The sequence below is a fragment of the Saimiri boliviensis genome, chromosome 4, assembly GCF_048565385.1.
Source record: "Saimiri boliviensis isolate mSaiBol1 chromosome 4, mSaiBol1.pri, whole genome shotgun sequence".
In the NCBI taxonomy this organism is placed as follows: domain Eukaryota; kingdom Metazoa; phylum Chordata; class Mammalia; order Primates; family Cebidae; genus Saimiri; species Saimiri boliviensis.
The window spans coordinates 72,207,095-72,224,163 of record NC_133452.1 but is presented as its reverse complement, the minus strand read 5'-3'; the positions used below and the strand labels follow the sequence as shown (position 1 = coordinate 72,224,163).

The 17,069-nt window shown below is 37.5% G+C and overlaps 1 protein-coding gene across 3 annotated transcripts in view; it reads left to right on the top strand.

Annotated features, from left to right (window-relative positions):
• KLHL32 (kelch like family member 32) overlaps positions 1–17,069 on the top strand; it is a 217,667-nt gene that overhangs the window by 46,987 nt on the left and 153,611 nt on the right. For all 3 annotated transcript variants that reach the window (XM_003922918.4, XM_039467803.2, XM_074397685.1), the window contains exons 2-3: positions 561–648; positions 9,555–9,735. In XM_003922918.4, coding sequence (XP_003922967.1) covers positions 626–648; positions 9,555–9,735 — 204 coding nt within the window. In that variant the 5' untranslated portion in view covers positions 561–625. The remainder of the gene's footprint in view (positions 1–560; positions 649–9,554; positions 9,736–17,069) is intronic.

Below are 17,069 nucleotides of genomic sequence, written 5' to 3'. Positions count from 1 at the left end.
ATGCAATCTTTAAGCCCCTGTAAGAATCCATTTTTTATCTCCTGCTAATTTTTATCCTCCCTATGTTATTTTTTCCACCTACTTTTTAGAAATCTGCTTCTTGAATAGAAAATGATATCTCTATAGACACTTAGCCATGAGGTACTTGATTTTAATTCCACTAATCATATTCGGAGGGAAAATAAAATATCTGTAAACGACAAGTCAACTAGTATTTGTGGTTTAGATCATTGTATCTTTATTTATCAAGTCTTAATCTTTTTCCTTTGGCCATCCCATCTGATGTTTTATTTTTTACGTCAACATTTAATGACTATTGTTGATTCTCAAGCGTATTTTACTTTCTAGTCCTTGAAGCTTCAATGATGTGAACAAACTTAAAAAATATCCAGAATCATTACTTGTTTTGTAAAAGAGGATTGTGTCAGAATGTTTTATGTGGACAGTAAAACTCTCCATGCTGCCTCCCTGGAATTCAAAAGCTTTAGCATCATAAGGACCCAGAGTGTGCTTTTCTGCATTTAGCTCAATGCACCCTTTTCCCTTGTCTTTTTATTCAGCTGGAATGCTTGCTGATTCCTCTGCACACTTCTAAGGCTGAGAATCTGAGGAACCCAGCTGGAAAATGCCGTCTGAACGCTGCCTCAGGTATGCCCTGCAGGGTATGTCCCTGCATAGTGTAATGAGCCCTGAAATAGGTGCATTGCATGTTCCAGGATCAAGCACAGAGCAGGGACTTAATGCATATTTGAAGGAATCAACAAACTAGTTATAGTTTTTGTGAATTTTCTATGGTGGCACAAGGACTAACTGCTGTGACCTAGTTATTTGTCAAACCTAAATATGTTTCCTGCTTCTTTGAATGATACTACTTTTAAATTTTTTTTTCTTATTTAGGATGCTAATTTCCCTTAAACAAAATGCTACTGTAACGGTATATGATTTTAAAAAAAGAATCAGAACATTGTACATATGTGTGTGTGTGTGTGTATAACACACACACACACACACACACACACACACACACATATAGATATCTAAAGAAAGAGAGAGCCCCTTTTAAAGCAATCACTTTGGGGAGTACAGTGCTTATTCTCAAAATGGTCACATTTCTTTTTAATAATTCATTTATTTAATAGATATTAATTAAGCCAAGCACTTTGCTTGGTGCTGAGGACCCAGCTATGAATAAAGTAGGTAAGTTCCATCCATCTTAAAAGGGGAAAGCAGACATTAAATAAGCACACCAGTAATGATGCAAAAATAATTGTGAAAGTGCTTCGAAGGAAAAGCGCAGGATAGACAGAGCAAGCAAATGCCTACCTGAGAAAGGCTCTATACCTGAGACTTGAAGGGGAGCATGCCCTGAGGCAGGAAGGAGCTTGGCACTTTCCAGAAACTGAGGGGCAGACAATGAGAAAATGCATGGCATTCGTTTGAATAGTCTCACTTGGAGGTAAATCTGTATCATCCTCTGAGGGAACAGTCAAAATATCTTCAGAGCAAATGATAAGAGAGATGATAAACCTGGAGAATACATTTTTCTTAAGAATTGGGTGTCTGTTAAGTAATGAGACCAGCTTCTTCCCATGACTCTGAAGTTATTAGAGGTGATTTTTTCCAGAAATGTGTTGAAAAATGGTGACATTGCTATAGCAGGTGTAACGCCTCTGCATTCCCCACGTGAGTCTGTTGCTCTCAATCAGTGATTCTCAATGGGGGATGATTTTGCCATTAGGGTATGTTGTGCAATATCTGACAGTGTTTTTGGATGTCACTGAGAGTGTGGGTACAATCGGCATCTACTGGGTAGAGGCCAGGACTCCTTTTAAACATCTTGCAATGCATAGGGCAGTGCCCTACAGCAAACAAACAAACAAACAAAAAACGTATCTACCCCAGAATATCAATAATACTGAGGCTGAGAAACCCTGCTGTAGACCTGGCATCCAACCAATAGAGCACATGGAGACCATGGTATCTGTCTGCCACCACCTCAGCCAAGCTATTTATTTCTGGCTACCAGGATCAGTGTGCATACTTAAAATAAGTTTTTACTTTTAAGTCTGCCATCCCCGTTCTTATTAATCAACTCCCATCCCACGGTCATCTGTGTTCCACAGTGCAGTCATCTCTGTAATGTCTCCTCTGCTTCAAACCCAGAACTCTCCCTTCCTCACCTTGCAGGCTCTCACTGTGCCATGTGGAATTATCACAACACAACCACATGCTGTGCTGTATCATCTCCTTGTCCTGAGAAGCTCTGTTCGCCTCCGACTTCACCGAGACCCATTCTCCTCTGAGGACTCTTTCCCTTGTAGTTCTCTCAAAGTAGCGGCGTTATTATTTCCTCACATCTCATGTATTTCAGGGATAGATAGAATGTCATCATCCTAGGGCATGATTTTGCTTCTAAACCATTACTCCACAGATTGATTGTCTGAGAAAGCCACAGCCACAGAAACAACAAAGACATGCTCTTCTGAAGGTGGTGCTCTTTATCTCTCTTAGGCTCTCCTCTTCCTAACTGTGGTCGGGATCGTTGTCCTGTATTTACTGAGCACTTCAGCACCTGGCTTGCAGTCTTCCTTCTCATCACAAAGTCTTTACTAAACTCCCAGGGCCCTCAATGTCAGCATGGAGGATGTGTCTTCTTCATGGTCCTTGGACCCTCAATTTGCTTTTCTCCAAAGACCTTCTTCTCCCTGCACTCAGCTGCCCAGTTTCATGGCCACAACTCGGACCTTGTCATTCTCGGTAATTGCTCTAATTCTGAAATTACACCTTCAGCCAGTTTACTCTTATCACAGCCTCCTCTCCTAGCTGGCTAATTTACCCCTGCTGTGGCTGTACTTTGACCTCATTGTAGTGTCTCATTTACTGGCCCTGCCACTTTCTACCAACCCATCCAGCCTTTCTTTTCCTCATTTTCCTTCTTAACCAGTTTAGATTCTATCACTGTTGCTAAACCCTTAAGTTCTCTTATTTCCTGTATTTTTGATGCATTTGCTTGAGAAAACCCCAATCCAGATGAACCAAGCTATTCACATTTCCGTGCCTACATTGTTTAGTAGAGAATAGTTCCACAAAAGTCTTTAGATTCAACAAGCCAAAAAGTATCCAGAGTTTTAGTATATATTTCTGGTCCACTGATGCCCTGCCACTCAAGAGGCAATCCTTCCCACAACTAAGCCCAAACCCGCCTCTGTGCTTAGAATTGATCTTTCGTATCTTCTCAGCAACCTTTGACTGTTGGTTGACTGTATCTCAGCTGCGTTGTTGAGATACAGCTGTGTTGTCACTTTCCCTGTGCAGATGAGTCACAGATTTACATCTCTAGCTAAGACTCCTTTCTGAGTTCCGGGTCCATGAATCAAACTACATATTTGACGTCTGTGCTTGGATGTCTTAAAGACAACTCAAACTTTACATGTCCCAAACCAAATTCATTATCATTCTCTTCTACAATTCTAATCCTCTTTCATTGGTTTCCTATTCTGGAAATATCAAGTTGTATAAGCCAGAAATGTAGGCGTCTTTCTGGAAATCTTCTTCCCACTTATCTCCATATATAATCCAACCACCAAGACCTGTAGATTTTCCCTCTAAATAGCTCCTAATCCCATTCACCTTTCGAAGCTCCATCCAGCCCCAACTCCATCACGCACCTGAACCACAGCCACAATCCAGGTCTGTTCTAATCTGGCCCAGTCTCCCCTACTGCTCTTGGTACTGCAGCTTGAGTAACCTTTTCTGTGACTTCCCATTGCCATTAGGATAACCTGGCCCAGAATTTCTGTACAAGTGGGCTTAGGCCTATGCTCCTCGGGCCTTATCTGCACCATGTTCTCCTTTGTTCCTAGCTGTTAACATTCTGTAAACACTCTGTAAGGGCCGTGGTCCCTCCTGCCACAGGATCATAGCATTTGCTGTTCTCCTGCCTGGAAAACCTTCTATTTCCTTTTTCCCAGATTAACTTGTTCTCATCCTTCAGCCAGCAGCTCAAGTGTTATTTCTTTAGAGAGGCCAGATTATTTGATTAATGTATAACTGCCCCACTAAACAGAATGTTCCATGAGGGCTGCTACCACATATGGTTTCTTCACCATTTTCTCCCCTGTACCCAGCACAACACCTGGCACAGGCTTAATAAATTTTTGTTGGGTAAATAAATGAGGGAAAGAAGGAAACAAAACTCTGCATTTATAATTAAGGTTCTTTTTACAGAGTTTTTATTATTTAATAATGTCTAAGCATATTGTATCTTCTTTGCTTATTAATATGGCCATTGCTATTAATTGATCAAATTCATTTTAAAGTATTTATAAATTATAAAGTGTTCTATAAAAAATAAAATTATTTTATTATAGGGTCTTTTAGTAGCCTGCCACCTTAAATAGAATTTTTAAAATATTAATATCTTTAATTTTTATGAAAATATTTTGACTGCATAATTTAAGTGATTAAGACACTTACTTGATAGTTCACCAATAGACTGAATTGAGATAATTATGCATAATTATTACTGTCAGATTTTTTTTGTCCAGTCTTTTTTTTTCTTGTGTAAAGTAGCCTGGTTAAGAAATGGGAATATGCTACTTGGTTGTTTTTGGTATGTAAGTATGTAACACCTTATTGGTAGTCTTACTTTAAAACTACTGCATATTTTTTGTATATCTAGATTGCAGGTAAACATTGACATAGAAGTTGACTTGAATTTTAAAATTTGAAATGCAGATGCTTAAAACCATATTGCTGTTTTTGGAATTTACAACTCTAAAACTGACTGAACTCGTCAAAATTCTTTCTATGAACATCAAACCCAACAGGATTTCTGTGACTAAAAATGTTAACTCTACAACCTCAGAGTAGCAATTTGCACTAAAACAGTGATTCCATATCAGTAGGGAATATGATATTATAAACATTGTTCTCTGCATTTGATTTATTAGTTTTGGTAATCAATTCCAGAATGAAAGTTAAAGGCTTAAAGTTATGAATAATCCTCTTTTCTGAGACCTCATTTATTTATCTCCCCATTACTGGATACTGACATATCGCTGATCAAATGGTTGTTCCCTGGCATTACTAAAAAGCAATCTACTGCCCAGGAAGTCTGGGGCTTTCCACTGTTGCACGAGGGCCTAAGTGGGGCCCTGTTGAATACAGGAACAGCAGTTTGCACAGGCAACCTGACAGGGGTTGCCTAAAGCCCTTACAGTGTTCAGGAGGGAAAAAACAGAGGAACATATCCCCCTGGGAACTTGTAGAGTATTCAATAGAACCATAATGGGAAGCATATTTGTAATTTAAAGTTTCAGGAAGCCATATTAAAATAGGTAAAATTAATTTTTTTTTTTTGAGACAGAGTTTCACTCTTATTGCCCAGGCTGGAGTGCAGTGGTGTGATCTCAGCTCACTGCAACCTCCACCCCCAGGTTCAAGCTGTTTTCCTGCCTCAGCCTCCTGAGTAGCTGGAATTAAAGGCTTGTGCCACCATGCCTGGCTAATTTTTGTGGTTTTTTTAGTAGAGACAGAGTTTAATCATGTTGGCCAGACTGGTCTCGAACTCCTGACCTCAGATGATCTGCCTGTCTCAGCCTCCCTAAGTGCTGGGATTACAGGCGTGGGCCACCACGCCCTTCCCTAAAAAAGGTAAAACTAATTTTAACAATATATTTTATTTTACCCAACATATCCTAGATATTATAATTTTAAAATGTAATCGATACAGAAATATTGAACTATTTTGCTTTCTTTTATTCATATTGTGTTTAACATCCATTGTGAATTTCACATGCATGGTACATCTCAATTTGGATGGCCATATTTCAAGTGCTCAGTGACCACATGTGCTTAGTGTCTACTGTATTGGTGCATCTCTGCAATAGAGTATTGCTATAGTATTGATAAAATACAATACAATAGAGTATTACTATAGTATTAATATCATGTATTTTCTTTTGTATTGATGCAGTTCTAGGGCATCCCTCAGAGAAATGGGTTGCATTGGGGAAGCCAAAACACTCTCTGTACTCACCGATGAATTTTGAGGTGGCACCATTGCTTCTGTGGGAGACATTTTCCAGTTTTAGGATGACACTCAGATCTGTGTTCCTTTGAGAAATATGGCTCTTGCTTTCAGTCTTTTTTCCAGCAATTTAGAAGTTTTAGGGTATACTTTTTCTTCCTTTTTCTTTATTTTTCAAAAAATTGAGGGCCATTGCTATAAGTTGAGAGGCTTAGTTTGCTAATTTGGTATATGTTTTAGATGCTGAGGAGCTGTTTGCAAGCATGTGTCTGCTCCCCATTTTAATGTAGACATGGTGCATTATAGTCTTTGATTTATCTCCTCCCTCGTTTATGATTGTTGACTTGGTGAAGTGGGCCTTTTCCTTTCCAGCTATGTTCTGTGACCACATGTGCCTTAACATTTAGAGGGTTGAGATATTTTACAAATTTACACCAGAGTTGAGTGGGAAGTTACTTTCAAAATACAATAATGATTTGTTTATTAAGAGGCCTTTATTTCTTGCCAAATGTTGGAGTATTTGTTTCTGCTTTTAAGGATCCCTAACATATTGGTTCGAAAATATTTGGGATCTTGTGCCAACTGTTGTCTTAAATATTTAGCTTGTTGTTTTCTTTAAGCTTGAATATTTCAAGCCTAGTTGAATGATCTTGTGAAATTGTGCAGCATCACTATTGTTTCAAAGATGAGCTTTTTATTCTTTGCCAAATCTCAGTTTACAGCTGCTCTTTTCCTGGCAAGATTTATTCACTCTCAAATGACATATAAAAGGCAAATACCGATTCAGTCTTAATAATAAGGACAGGAATTGTGGCACTATATTTGGAAAATGAGTAAGGAAACATTTTAAGGCAATTATCTTAATATATTCTTCTGTTCCACTATAAATGAAATTTTGAAATACATTTATTTAACATTTAAGGTGATATCAAAGGGGAGAAAATAAGTTATGAAAGTTTCAAACATATTTTCTAAGGTTATAATAATTAGAATCTATTTTCTATCCCAAAACTTTCAGTCACAGTATGAGGATAAGTGTTTTTGAAGCATAATTTCAAACTTTTCTTACCATTATCTCATGTCATTCTGTTCATGTATATTATTCCGAAAGCCTGATTTTTTAGATTCATTATATGTAATACAAATAATAGGAACTTTTGTGATTTTTTTTCCCCTCCAGCATAGATTCTTCAGATTTTTACAGATTATTATTATTATTTGGAGACTGGCTCTCATTCTGTTGCCCAGCCTGGAGTGCAGTGGCATGATCCTTGGCCCACTGCAACCTCTGCCTCCTGGGTTCAAGCAATTCTTCTGCCTCAATCTCCTGAGCAGCTGGGGTTATAGGTGTGCACCACTATGCCTGGCTAATTTTTGTGTTTTTAGTAGAGATAGGGTTTCACCACACTGGCCAGACCGGTATCAAACTCCTGACCTCAGGTAATGCACCCGCCTCAGCCTCCCAAAGTGCCGAGATTATAGGCGCGAGCCATGGTGGCTGCCCTCCTCCTTTTTTATCTTTTTTTAAACAGGAGGAGGAATTACACGATTGTATTCTTGGTGATATGTTCTCAAAATACCTGATCTTGGACCTTCAGCTTTCCTATCTGTAAAATAGAGAGGATAATAGTACCTGCCTCACACGGTTGTTATTGTGTAGATTACGTGAGTTAGACATTGTAAGTCACTAAGAATAGTTCATGGGACATGGTAAGCGCTATGTGTTTGTCAAATATATTAGAAAATTATCCTTTTAGGAAAAATTTTTCAGACTCTCCTAAAGCTTTACTTGGCTGATACAATGTTTCTGTTACTATTCTATTTCTTGATTTTAGATGCTAATTAATTGAATGATGCTAATTAATCTCCATTCTAGGCTTTGCATAGAAACTTGAAAAAAATGATTTATGCTTCTGAATGTGGTTTTGAATTACTGATTTTAAAGTCTGCCTATCGCTTGAGCTACTAGATGAATATTCAATGACAGTAACCATTTCAAAACTCGCTGCTACATTTCAACTGAAAATAATCCTCCCACCTTCCCACAGGAACTTCCTATATCATCACTGTCTGTCAAGTTTTTTTATTTCCATATTTCTGACGTTTCTGATGCTTCTCAGTCAAAACTGTCCGATAAAGCTTAATGACTGCATCCTGGCATTTCACAGGAAGTATTTGGTTAATTTTAAGATGGTAATTTGTACCTAACTGTAATTTACCAACCAACTGGCACCACAGGCTGAGCAGAGCCCTGTCAAATAAACCCACCATGCAGACTAGGCTGGTGGTGACTCTGGCTCCTCTGAGAAACTCTTTCACACTCTCTTGAGTATGTTAGGGGTTGGATACAGGAATTACCAATATGGGAGAGATAATGTTCAATCATCCCAATGGTATCTTTACTCAGCTTTGAGATGGGGCTGCTGGCCAGAAACAGGGCTTGATGGCCCTTGCTTTCACTCTGGGAGTAACCTATTCCTGTCAGATCACTGTCTAGTTCAATACCAGTTCTGAGATCTTAGAGCACTGTGTAGATTCCCATTGATCTAACATGGAAATGTCCATAGCTCTCTGTAAAGTGAAAGTCTGCATTTTGTGTTTATGGCATTACTTCTGTATTATTGTATTGGCATTTTGTGTTTATGGTATTACTTCTGTATCATTGTAGAATGATCTAGAGCTTCCTTCACCTAGGAGTTTTGAAGGACAAAGCTTAAATGTTTTCTGTTGGGGTAGAGAGTGAAGGGGTAAGTTTCACAATGGGTATGATTAGCAATCTCACAAAAGAGAAACAAAAAGAAAATTATGTAGTCATTCATAAATCTAGTATAATGATCACACATAGACATTGAAGGCTGATAATACAGGTAAATCTTACTTTCAGTTTAAATTTGTTGTCATTTACAATGTTTTCCTTTTGATGTTCTTAGGGTGCATAATTTCCTGAGCTTAATACTAAGCTTCTTTGGTTTAATTGTCTTTTACATGGAATGGTCACTTGTAGCGCTTTTTGTCCTGACTCACATTTGCTCAGTTTTCTTGTATGTGTTAACAGAGTCTTATGTGCTGTGGGAGACATGGTAAGGTACAAAGGTGGAGAAGGAATCAGGGAATTAGAGAGAGGGGACAGAATGGGGAGGGTCACACACACACACATACACATGCCCACACACACATCCAGAGGAAGTTCTGCACTCAGCGATGTGAGGGGTGGGGCCCAGGAACAGAGGCTCTCAGGTCCGGAGGCCTGGGTCAGTATGCAGCCACAGATGAACACATACACATACAGATGCAGAAAGAGAAGCACTAGTAAAAGAGAGAAAGACCCTGCAGGGGAGCAGAGAGAATAAGAAAAAGGGAAAGCAAGAGAATGGTGGAGAGAAAGAAAATGAGGGAACAGAAGGTCACACTTAGAGTGCACTGGAACCTGTGTTGCCTCAGTCGATGTTCAAGGAGCAAGGGAGTGGCTGGGCCACAGGGCTGGTAAAAAGAAAAACGTTGACTTGATTGCTCTCCTTTGTAGTATTCAAGAAATGCTGACAGGCCAGAGGCTGTGCCACTCCGAATCTCACAATGACAGTGTCCTGGCAGCACTGAATCAGCAGAGGAGTGACGGCATTCTCTGCGACATCACCCTGATTGCTGATGAACAGAAATTCCATGCTCACAAGGCAGTCCTAGCAGCATGCAGCGACTATTTCCGGGTAAGGCAGCATACTTTATTTGTTTCTCTTAAAATATCCATAAAGAGAGGATGACAATGTTTCCCAAACTGTCACTAAACCACGAGCCAGTTAGGTGGTACCCCCAGAGCTGAATGGTGGGGGCCTTTGTTCTTGTCCTGGGATGCCATTAGGTCCTCTCTGGGTTGGCACCTGGACATCCCTCCAATAGGGAGCAGACGTCTCCTGGCATCTGAGCCAAGGAGCACTTGGCACTTTACCACCATGGGTAAATGTGGCACTATAGTGCTCCATGTGGGGGTGCAGACTGGGGTGAGAAGATGCTTCTGGATTCAGGATCAAAGATCAAGTTATAAGAGGATTTGTTAAAATTTAAAAGTCTTTAAATACATGTAGTGTTTCTGAGTTTATATCTATATATTCCTCATTTTATTTTATTTTATTGCAACAGTGTCTTGCTCTTTAACCCAGGATGGAGTGCAACGGTGCAATCCCTGCTCACTGCAACCTCTGCCTTCTTGGTTCAAGTGATTCTCCTGCCTCAGCCTCTAGAGTAGCAGTGATTGCAGGCACATGCCACCATACCTGACTAATTTTTGTATTTTTAGTAGACACAGGGTCTCACAATGTTGTCCAGGCTGGTCTCAAACTCCTGACTTCAAGTGATCCGCCTGCCTTGGCCTCCCAAAGTGCTGGGATTACAGGCGTGAGCCACCGCACCCGATCTATATATATTCTTAATGGTTTCTAATTATATGCTTCAAGGACAAATATTCAGTTGGCCTAATGGACCTTCATGGTCAGTATGTGTGGCTAAAGACACATCTTGTTTACCAGAGCTTTGAGGTTGAATTCTAACAGCAAATGATATATGGTAATAAGATTGCTGTTTTTCTTGAAGATGAAAGTACACAATATGATGATGGCTGATTAAATGCCACTTATTAGCACTTCTTGTGATTCACATGGTGGACAAAGGATTTTATATGCATATCTTATTTAATCCTCACAACAACCCATTGTGCACATATATATATGTAGTATAAAAATCACCATTTTGCATATATGGAAACAATACCAAAGGCTAAGTAATTTGTACTAACTCAGAGGATAAGTAAGAAGTCACACAATTCCTAAATGGCAAACCTGGAATTTAAATCCATGTTTGACTCTTAAGGAGTATGGTAGTCTGCTTCTTATAGGGACATAAAATAGCAAACCTGAACAATTATTAGCCAGAATGTTTTGAAATATTAATTTCTAAATATACATTATTTCAACACCTATTTAATTTTCTTTTCAATGTTATTTCAGTTAACTTTTGAAATGTAACAGTATGAATCTCCATATAAATGGGAATATAAATTAATTAATTGTGTGGTGGTATTTGTTGTTGTTTTTTTAATTTCCCCAGTAAAGTCTCTAAATGTTACAGACACCAACTAGGCCCATGGGCAATTTGTTGATTGGTTTGAATATTTCTAATAATAATGTTGTTTTTGATATTTAAGAGACAATATCAACTGCACTTAATTGCCAACTAGCAGTCACAGAGAATTTTCAAAGATGCCAAATCATAAAAGAAAGCCTTTTTAAAAAAGTGTGTTAAATGCAACAAAACTGAGTAATATAGAAGATAAAGAGGTAATTACCTGAAATGTCTGTTTCTAAAATAAAAAGTAGGATTTTAATTCTAAACTACAAAAACGATGCAGAATATCTGTAAGATGGCCTTTTATTTCCATTAATATGATTACACGTTTCACACACCCTCACATTGTCAGGTATTCTTTCAGAAAGATCATATTATTCAGAGAGGCTTTTGAATCAGCAAAATACTTTAAATTGTATGCCCGTTATGTAAAAGGAATTTTGTCTTTTTTATGGACCGTAATACAGCCTTCTTAGTGTTTACTTCTCTCTAGTTAGGTTTCTGCATTTCAGTATTGAATTTTTTTTTTTTTAAGTTTTAGGTTCAGGGGTACATGTGCAGGTTTGTTATGTAGGTAAACTATGTGTAATGGAGGTTTGGTGTACGGATTGTTTCATCACCCAGGTAATCTGCATAGTACCCAGTAGGTAGTTTTTCCGTCTTCCCTCTTCTCCCAATGTCTACCCTTAAGTAGGCTCCAGTGTCTGTTGTTTCCTTCTTTGCATCCATGTCTTCTCAGTGTTTAGCTCTCACTTACAAGTGAGAATATGTGGTATTTGGTTTTCTCTTCCTGTGTTAGTTTGCTTAGAATAATGGCCTCTAGCTCCATCCATGTTGCTGCAAAGGACATGATCTCATTCTTTTTTTATGACTGCATAACATTCCATGGTGTATACATACCACATTTTCTTTATCCAGTCTACCACTGATAGGCATTTAAGTTGATTCCATGTCTTTGCTACTGTGAATAGTACTGCAATGAACATATGCATGCCAGTGTCTTTATAGCAGAATGATTTCTAATACTTTAGGTCTATACCCAGTAATGGGGTTGCTGGGTCAAATGATAATACTGTTTTAAGTTCTTTGAGAAATTGCCAAACTGATTTCCACGATGACTAAACTAATTTGCATTGCCACCTGCAGTAGTGTATCAGCATTCCCTTTTTTCTGTAACCTCGCCATGATCTATTATTTTTTACTTTTTAATCATAGTCATTCTGACTGGTGTGAGAGAGTATCTCATTGTGGTTTTAACTTGCATTTCTCTAATGAGTAGTGATTTTGAATACTTTTTTATAAGCTTGTTGGCCACATGTATGTCTTATTTTGAAATATGTCTGTTCATGTCTTTTTCCCACTTTTTTTTATGGGGTTGTTTGTTTTTTGCATATTAATTTGTTTAAGTTCATTGTAGATTCTGGATAGTAGACCTTTGTCGGATGCATAGTTAGCAAAATGTTTTTTCTATTCTGTAGGGTGTCTTTGTTGATAGTTTCTGTTGCTGTCTAGAAGCTTTTTTGTTTAATTAGGTCTCATTTGTCAATTTTTGGTTCCGTTAGAATTGCTTTTGGTGTCTTTGTCATGAAATATTTGCCAGGGCGTATGTCCAGAATATTATTTCTTAGATTATCTTCCAGGGTTTTTATCATTTTAGGTTTTACATTTAAGTCTTTAATCCATATTCAGTTGGATTTGAGTTGATTTTTGTACATGGTATAAGACAAGGATCTAGTTTCAATGTTTTACATATGGCTAGCCAGTTATTTCAGCATCGTTTATTGAATATGGTCTTTTCCTGGTGCTTGTTTTTATTGACTTTGTCAAAGATCAGATAATTGTAGGTATGCAGCTTTATTTCTGGGCTCTGTATTCAGTTCCATGTCTATATGCCTGTTTTTGTACCAGTATCATGCTGTTTTGGTTATTGTAGTAGCCGTGTAATATAGTTTGAAGTTGGGTAATGTGACTTCAAACTATACTACAAACAATACTATAGCTTTGTTCTTTTTGCTTAGGATTTCTCTGGCTATTGGGCTCTTTTTTTGGTTCCATATGAATTCTAGAATAGGTTTTTCTAATTCTGTGAAAAACATCATTGTTAGTTTGATAGCAATAACATTGAATGTGTAAATTGCTCTGGGCAATATGACTATTTTCACAATATTGATTCTTCCTATTCATGAGTATGAAATATTTTTCCACTTGTTGGTGTCATTGCTAATTTCAATGAGAAGTGTTTTGTAATTCTCTTTGTAGAGCTCTTTAACCTCCCTGGTAATAAAATATCCCCTTTTTCATTTCTGATTGCATTTATGTGGCTCTTCTCTTTTTCTTTTATTAGTCTAGTTTGCAGTCTATTTACCTTATTTATTCTTTTGGAAAACCAACTTCTAGTTTCACTGATCTTTTGTATGATTTTTGGAATCTCTGTTTCCTTCAGTTCAGCACTGATTTTGGTTATTTCTGTTCTTTTGTTAACTTTGTGATTGATTTGCTCTTGTTTCTCTAGTTTTCCTAGGTTTTTGTTTTTTTCCTGACTATTGCGAATGAAATTGCAATCTTGATTTGGCTCTCAGCTTGGACGTTGTTGTATATACAAATGCTACGATATTTGTACATTGATTTTGTATCCTGAAACTTTGCTGAGGTTGTTGATCAGCTTTAGGAATATGGGGCAGAGACTATGTGGGATGTTCTAAATATAGAATCTCATCATCTGCAAACAGAGATATTTTGATTCCTCTCCTCCTATTTGGATCCCCTTTATTTCTCTGTTTCCTGATTGCTCTGGCTAGGACTTCCAGTACTATCTTTAATAGGAGTGCTAAGAGTAGGCATCCTTGTCATCTTCTAGTTCTCAAAAGGAATGCCTCCAGCTTTTACCTATTCAATATGATGTTGGTGTGGTTTTTTCATAGATGGCTCTTGTTATTTTGAGTTTGAGTCATTCAATGCCTAGTTTGTTGAGAGTTTTTAACATGAAGGGATATTGAATTTTATCAAAAGCCTTTTCTAAGTCTATTGAGATGATCAAGTGGTTTTTTAGTTTTCTTTATATGATGAATCATGTTTATTGATTTGCATATAGTGAGCCAACGTTACATTTCAAATATGAAGTCTACCTGATTGTGGTGGACTAGCTTTTGATGTGCTCCTGGATTTGTTTTGCTAGTACTTTGCTGTGGATTTTTGCATCTATGTTCATCAAGGATATTGGCCTGGATTTTCTTTTTTTGTTGTGTCTCTGCCAGGTTTTGGTATCAGGATGATGTCTGCCTCACAGAATGACATACAGAGGAGTTTCTCTTCCTTAGTTTGTGAAAGTAGTTTTAGTAGGAATTGTACCAGCTCTTATTTATGTGAATCCATCCAGTCCTGGGCATGTTCTGGTTAATAGGAATGTTAGTCCGTTCTCATGCTGCTAATAAAGACATACCTGAGACTGGGTAATTTATAAAGAAAAGAGATTTAATTGACTCACATTTCTGCAGGACTGGGAGGCCTAAAGAAGCTTACAATCATGGCAGAAGGGGAAGCAAGCACATCCTTCTTCAGGTGGTGGCATCTAGAAGTACAGAGCGAAATGGTGGGGGGAGCCCCTCATAAACCATCAGACCTCATGAGAATTCACTATCACAAGAACAGCAGGGAGGTAATTGCCCCCATGATTCAATTACCTCCCACCAGGTCCCTCCCAGGATACATGGTTATTATGGAAGCTACAGTTCAAGATGAGATTTGAGTGAGGACAATGTCAAACCATATCAATAGGCTTTTTCTTACTGATTCAATTTTGGAACTTGTTATTGGTCTGTACAGGGATTCAATTTTTTTCCTCGTTCAATCTTGGAAGGTTGTATGTTTCTATGAATTTATCCATTTCTTCCAAATTTTACAGCTTGTGTGAATAGAGATTTATAGTTGTCTCAGGTTTTTTGTATTTCTGTGAAGCTGGAGGTAATATCCTATTTTTCATTTCTGATTGCATTTATTTGGATCTCTCTTTCTTTTATTAGTCTAATTTGCAGTTTATTTATCTTATTTATTCTTTAGAAGAACCAACTCCTAGTTTCATTGATCCTTTATATGATTTTTGGAATCTCAGTTTCCTTTAGTACACACTGATTTTGGTTATTTCTGTTTTTTTGTTAGCTTTTTGATTGGTTTGCTTTTGTTTCTCTAGGTATGATTCTCTAGTTTTTTAGGTTAGGTTGTTAACATGAAATCTTCTAACTTTCTGATATAGGCATTTAGTACTGTAAACTCTCTTAACACTGTGTTAGCTCTGTCCCATAGATGCTGATGTGTTGTATCTTTGTTCTCATTATTTTTAAATAATTTTTTGACTTCTACCTTAAATTCACTGTTTACCCAAAAGCCATTCAGGAGCAAGTTGTTTAATTTCTATGTGTTTGTATAGTGCTGAGCAATTTTCTTAGTATCGATTTCTATTTTTATTGCACTTTAGTCTGAGAATGTTATTGGTATGATGTCAATTTTTTTAATTTGCTGAGGATTGTTTTATGGCTAATTGAGTCATCAATTTTAGAGTATGTGCCATTTGCATATGATAAGAAGATTCTGTTGTTTTGGGATGGGGAATTCTGTTAGTATCTGTTAGCCCCATTTAGTCAAGTGTTGAGCTCAGGTCCTAAATATCTTGGTTAGTTATCTGCCTCAATTATCTATCTAATAGTATCAGTGAGGTGTTGAAGCCTCCTAGTATTATTGTGTGGTTATTTAAGTCTCTTTATAGATCTCTAAGAATTTTCTTTGTTAATCTGGGTGCTCCTGTGTTGGATGAATATATGTTTAGGATAGTTATGTCTTTTTGTTGAATTGAACCCTCTACTATTCGGTAATGCCCTTCTTTGTCTTTTTTGATTATTGTTGCCTTGAAGTCTCTTTAGTCTGAAATTAGAAAATCAACCTCTGCATTTTTCCATTTTTCTATTTGCTTGGTAGATTTTTCTTCATCCCTTTACATTGAACCTTTAGGGGTCATTGCATGTGAGATGGGTCTCTTGAAGACAGCCTACCATTGGGTCTTTCCTTTATCAAACTTGCCACTCTGTACCTTTTAATTGGGACATTTACCTCATTTGCATTTAAGGCTAATATTGACGTGTGGATTTTCCTGACATTGTGCTGTTAGCTGTTTTTATGCAGACTTGATTATAGGGTTGCTTTATTGTGTCAATGGCCTATATACATAAGTGTTTTTGTGGTGGCTAGTAATAATGTTTCATTTCCATGTTTAGCACTCCTTTAAGTGCTTATGTTAAGCTAGGTCTGGTGGTAATGAATTCCCTTAGCATTTGCTTGTCTGAAAGGATTTGATTTCTCCTTCACTTATGAAGCTTAGTTTGGCCGGATATAAAATTATTGATTGGAATGTTTTTCTTCAAAAATGCTAAATACAGGCCCCCAACTCTTCAGGCTTGTAGGGTTTCTTTTGAAAGGCATGCTGTTAGCTTGATAGTTTTCTCTTTGTATGTGATCTGCCCTTTATCTCTAGCTACTTTTAATATATTTTCTTTCCTGTGAGCCTTGGATAATCTGATGACTATGCATCTTTGGGATGGTCATCTTTTATAATATCTTGCAGAAGTTCTCTATATTTCCTGAATTTGAATGTTGGTCTCTCTAGTGAAACTTGGGAACTTTTCCTGGATAATATCCTCAAATATGTTTTCCAAGTTGCTTTTATTACCCCTCTTTTTCAGGGATACCAATTTGTCTTAGATGTGGTCTCTTTACAAAATCCCATATTTCTTGGAGGATTTCTTCGTTTTCTAAATTAAAAAAAATTTTTTTTTTTAACTTTTGGCTGACTGAATTAGCTCAGAAACCAGCCTTCAAGCTCTGAGATTCTTTCCTCAGGTTGGTCTATTCTACTGTTAAAATGTGCAATTGTTAT